We start from the raw sequence: 5,768 nt of genomic DNA, 5'->3' as shown, positions 1-5,768 counted from the left end.
CTTATGGACTAGTCGACAAACACGATTAGCATAGTTTTAAACCCTGGATTTCAACATGCCTTGAAGGCCTCCCTGGTCACTGTTCGTTTTTTGGCGTCCTCTCAGCCTTCCTTGAACGCCCTGCGCCATACAATTACCTGGGCCCTGGACAAAACTTGGTTCTTGTAAGCCTCTTTGAGTAACCCATGGTTTTTGGTCAAAGTTCTGTCGAGCAATACGCAAAATCTTATTGCGTAACTTTGTTCCCACGATCGCTGCATTTTCGCCACTGGCAAATTGGAAACCGACTACCAAAACAGCTTTTCACCGCAGAAAGTGATGTTAACTGAACCGCTGTTGCTAGTAAACTGGGATCGGTCTCCTCCCGTTGAAAGGGAAGGTCCTAAGGTACATTTTCCCCCTCCACCCGATTTTTTTGGCCGCTTACCAGACATTGTGCACGGAAAGTCTTATTACTTATCAATCGCACCCAACTTTCTTGCTATTAATATAGTAGTTTAAAGATCTGCTTAAGAAACAGTAACTGTATTCAAAAGTTTGAGCTTTAATAAATTTGTATTTTTTAATTTCCCTAAAAAATTGGTTCTATAAAATTTTAACTAGGTAATAATAGCCTTTAAATTTAAATAGTTACAAGTCAAGTGTTGTTTAGTGAAGAGTAATAGAGTTAAAAAAAACAAAACATGTATTTTGTGTTTTTTATGTGTATATAAAAGAACAAACCAATATGTTGTCAAGTACCATGTAATAGCCTTTAATCTAACCAAAGAATTAATATTTTTTATTTAAGAATTGAAATTTACAATTTCTTAGTAGAAATTTAAATTTTTTAATGTGTAATTAACAAAGTTATTGTCAGTCAAATGTAAAAGGCGTGTTGTACTGTAATTATTAAAATGTCATTTTATCAAACATCTGTTTATTGTTGTCCAAAAATTAAAAATGTGTTTTTCATTCAATTTTTTTGCATTTGATACCGGTTTTTCTCTAAAACTACTAACTTACAGTTCTGGGATCTGTTTTTATTCAATTTATCAGGTTAAAAACCATACAAAATGGTAGAATTTACCCCTTTATCTACCTAACCAGGATTTCAGAAAGACCTTGTTTTACATGGTGAGCTGAAATCCGAGTGAAATCTTTGGCTAGCCTTAACTTGCTAACAAAGCATTTCCGGACCCATATTTATATGTTTTTTTTTTCATTATTTTCATTGTAGAATGAGCTCCCACAGTTTCTGCATATCTTCATGAATCACCTTGTATAACCTTTACTTCATAATATAATGAATGTACTGTAGTAGTAATGCATAGTGTTTTGTCTCTTTGTATATTTTTGTATATCAATATACAAACTATGTAGAAACTTTATAACAATTTTAAATTCAATAATCATCTTGTTTTAGTAGTTTTAAATTTATGAACATTATTTTTTTAGCGCTTGGAGTTGAGAGCTCAGAAATTCGGTACACCTTTGTCTGAAGCAGCAAAGAAGGAGGCAAGAGCAGCAAGATTTGGCATTTCATCAACTGGACCTTCAAAAACTTCACAAATTACATCAACTGCACCTTCAAAAACTTCACAAATTACAACATCAACCAAAATAACGATTGTTGTAAGTATCTAATTTGCGAATTTAGGTGATATTTTTTATTTATTTTTGACACTTTAATTTAGAGATGCATTTGTAGAGTAGTAATAAGTTATTCTGCATTATTTAATTAATTTTAAAGTAAATCACTTGGTAGGTGACATACTATAGTATAGTAGAGGTAGAGCTAACACCACAATTTGCAATCCAGATTATATAATGTGAAACTGAAAAAAATTAATATTGACACATTCGTAAATCTGAACTAATTAACCAAATGGTGATTGGGAGGAGAAAGAGAGAGATTACATCTCTCTTAGATCTTAACCCTTCATACGCTGAAAGCAAGTTGTATAAAATTGCTCTAATGCTCAATAAAAAAAAATAATAATTTTTAATTTTTTCAAAGTTATATATTTTTTTAGGTTTATAGGTCTTGCAACTGATGAAAACACATGATAGTTTTTGTATTACTTTTATTTTATTTACATATGAGTACATATACATGTAAATATACACGCAGTATATAAAGTCCAATAAACTTTTCTGAAAGAAGCAAAAGTTAGCACAACAGTAATTCATATTATTTATACAAAATTAGTAGATAATGAAGGGAACAAATCCATGACAAATATAGAATATATAAAGAACACAAAATGGTACAAAAATAAAAAAGGCACACTAATATTGGACTTGTGTGTGGTAAATCTCAAAACACTCATCTGGGTGGAGGGCAGGCTTGGCCTCACATGTTTTACATAGATTTATAGTTTATCACATTATTGATATGGATAACCTCGCACAATAGACAGCTAAAGCAGTATAGCAGGTTATAAATAATAAACAACAGTACATAGCAGCCGCCGGCAGCTGACTGTCACGTGCGAGTATTTCTGCTTAGAGCGTACAGCTTGCTCACTGGCGATGGCGCGGACTGACAAAGCAAACAAAAGCTTCCGTTGTGATTGGTCCCAGCTGTTTTGATGAGTCACACTTCACATTGCGTCATATTAGAACACCAAATATTCACTCTCAAGCATTCTGGCGGCAATTTGTAGAACTAACGTAAATATATTGCGTTGTCAGGGGTTTCCGCTTAGAACGTTTCGAGTTAGATTTACTTGGCGGAATATTCCGCTTATAGCGTACGAAGGGTTAAAGTCATAGAGTGGGTTTGAATTTTATTTTTTGAGGTTTCTTTGAATTTTTTATTTATTAATGTAGTCTATCTTTGTCTGAACATAAGTTCTTTACTTTGTCAATGAAATAGTATGCAATGCCTCCTTTGACAAATTTTCATTATGCTTAGATTGAAAATTTAAATTTAACCAGTGTGTGTTTACTTTCAATAAACTGTTGTCTTATGGACGTCTCTATCACTTACTACACACACATTTTAAATGAAATTTGTTTTGGACTACTTCTACCTATGTGATAATGCGGATGGAGAGAGAAATACTATTAACGTGGCACACAAATTTAGTTTAGTGACTCCATAAGGGAAGACAAAGAAAGTCATCCTATCATATATTTCCATCATGTAAATCCTGAATTTGAAAGCCAGGACTTTTTGCTTGGTTCTTCTTTTAAAGGTGTTGGCAAAAATAGGTGATGAGATCCATATTGCCATTCCCTCATCTTGACGTTAATTTTAACCCTCTAGTTCAAAATAGTTACATTGTGTGTATTACTAACAGTTCCATGATTACAGAAATTGGAGGTTTAGTTCTCTTATTTAACGTTTGATCTTCTTTGTACCCAACACTCAATAACTTTGAGTGGTTTGGAACTGACACATTAGTGAACAGAATGTCAACGAAAAAACTTAGTAACTTATCAGTTTCACGCAATTTTAAAGTTTTAGATTACTCAATGAAGTCCTTGGAATTTTAAATAAGCAAGTCAGATTTTCCTACAATTGGTGTCAGGGTTTCCAATTTTAGTCCTTCAATCTTTATAGGTTGAAACTAACAATTGTAACATTCTACAAAATCCTGAGTTTTTGTGATTGTTTTGTAGTTTAAGCGTATTTTTATATATACTATTTTTTAGGGACCCAGTGAAGAAATTTTAAGGAAACGAGCAGAACGGTTTGGAGGCAACGTATCAAGCTTGGCTTTGAAAGTAAGTTACTGTTTGCAAAAAAAAAATTGTATTTTTAGTAAGATTTGGTTAGATAGATATATGATTATAAGATAAGTGTAATTATATTTACTTTAGTACATTTTTATCATAATTTTGGAATGCATTTTTATTATCTTTCAAATGCAACAAATAAAAAAAGCAGTGCTGACACAAAACACAATAGTTAGCAATGATATATTGTTCCATAGCACTGAAAGGGTTAATGAAGAGTAGTATTTTTACAAAGTATTTTGAGTGTTATGACTTAAATGGATTGAATGTTACTTCTGTTAAATAGATAGTTGATTGTTTAATTGTAATTTCGTGAATGTTTGTGTAGGCCGAGGAAAGTGAAAAGCTGAAGAAGAGACAAGAAAGGTTTGGTCTGTCTGCTGCTGCGGCTCAAACCGTAGATGAGAAGAAAAAGCTTAGAGCCGAACGATTCAAGTTATAGAAATATATATATATGTAAATTCATTTACCTTTTTTACTAGGTAGATAACCATATTGTTTTAAGTTAGAAGTGTTAATTATTTCTATTATGTATAATTTTTGTAATGATGATACAAAGATTTCAAGAATTTATTAAACTGTAATTTTCAATATGACATTGTTCTAATTAATTAGCCTTGAAAGCTGAGACCGTTTACTTTAGTAATATCATTTTTAGTACTGTCACAATGAGTGTATCAGTTAATTAATAATGATGAATATTTTGCTTCCACTTGATATCCAAGTTTGATATTGAATACTTCATGTAATAGCAGGACATGTTCTCTTAGCATAACTATAATTTTTTTGCAAAGTCAGGTTTATTATTGTTTAACCTTTCCAGCGTTATTGACGCGGATCCGCGGAGGGCCACTACAAGCTCAAAACGTTATTGCCGTGGATCCGCGTTTTTTGCATTCTTTGTTTTCTTACTGCTATGTTAGTTGAATATTTTGCTGCTAGATGGTTCTACTAGTCATGCGACATACAGACGGGTTGCCCCGCCTCGAATTCTGTTACAATGGGAGTGGCAGTTGCTTCTAATTGGCCAAACACTGTCTAGCGGGCGTGGCCCCGCGCCTTTCACAAAGTCATTGACGGGAGCTCCCGTCAAGGCATCTAGCCAGTTAGTGGGAAGCGTTACCGGTACACGCATATGTATTTCGGTTATCGCTAATTTTCTGTTGTGTCCTATTCTTTTTAAAGTAAATTATTCATATTATATACAGCAGTTTCCAGTATTTATTTAGTGTTTTTTACCATTATTCGTGTGAATGGCGAATTCAGACGATTCAGAATTTGAAGATTCGGTAATTTTGAGCAATTACTTGTCAACCCCAAACTTTTTCATATTTTTACTACGGTCATAAGGATGTTATCAGAAAGCAAGAAACATAATTCATGCCCCGCAAGGCTGTCCTACAGGTTGCTGAGCGATAAGAAGGTTCAAAGTCCACGCGATAACAGTGGCTTGCGGGAGACGCGCGGAATGTCAGTTGTGACAGCCCGCCACCAAATAAACATTCTTTGTCTACTTTTGTATTTTTATAATTTTATTGGTTTGTAATATAGTATATGTTTATCTATAAAACTGTGTTTCATTCCCATACAAATTGAAATAAATAAAAAAATATTAGTGGCAACTACACTGCTATTCTACGATATTTTCAAAAGTTAAAAATTAGCCTAGGAAATCCAAAAAGGGCTAAACAAATTTTATTCGCCGTTAAATAACTCTATTTTGAAATACAGAAACTAAAAAAAATTTAACTTTACACATTGGAAATTTAAAAAAATTGTAACTTTATCAAAGATCTGGTCTAATTTTTTCATGACGCTTAAAGGGTTTAAAATTGTAAATAAGCTTATAGCCTTTTGCTGTATACATCTTTATTTACAATTTTGTTTATTATAAACGATATAGTTAAAGTATTTGAAAAATTAAAAGCTTCAATAAATGCTTAATATATTGACTGTGGTGGACGCAGCATACAACTATTCTGGCTTTCATAACTAGTGTTGCAGTAAAGGCGTTAACAACATATTCTGTAACTAGAGATGTA

General features: G+C 32.7%; 1 protein-coding gene across 1 annotated transcript; it reads left to right on the top strand.

Annotated features, from left to right (window-relative positions):
* The first annotated feature begins 318 nt into the window (after positions 1-318).
* Positions 319-4,322, top strand: LOC124361221 (SAP domain-containing ribonucleoprotein). The gene is made up of 5 exons (XM_046815264.1): positions 319-387; positions 1,438-1,523; positions 1,557-1,614; positions 3,643-3,714; positions 4,055-4,322. The coding sequence occupies exons 1-5, from the start codon at positions 319-321 to the stop codon at positions 4,166-4,168; spliced, it is 399 nt and encodes a 132-aa protein (XP_046671220.1). The 3' UTR covers positions 4,169-4,322.
* Positions 4,323-5,768: the final 1,446 nt, after the last annotated feature.

This window comes from Homalodisca vitripennis, chromosome 4 (assembly GCF_021130785.1).
Source record: "Homalodisca vitripennis isolate AUS2020 chromosome 4, UT_GWSS_2.1, whole genome shotgun sequence".
NCBI lineage: Eukaryota > Metazoa > Arthropoda > Insecta > Hemiptera > Cicadellidae > Homalodisca > Homalodisca vitripennis.
This window is presented reverse-complemented; position numbering and strand designations above follow the sequence as displayed.

Bases quoted from the DNA above. Each gene is read 5' to 3' on its own strand.
- LOC124361221 (XM_046815264.1), top strand. From the start codon at position 319: ATGTTAACTGAACCGCTGTTGCTAGTAAACTGGGATCGGTCTCCTCCC. The intron at 1,524-1,556 runs ATCAACTGGACC...TTCACAAATTAC, and splicing joins GCAGCAAGATTTGGCATTTC to ATCAACTGCACCTTCAAAAA. The intron at 1,615-3,642 runs GTAAGTATCTAA...ACTATTTTTTAG, and splicing joins CAACCAAAATAACGATTGTT to GGACCCAGTGAAGAAATTTT.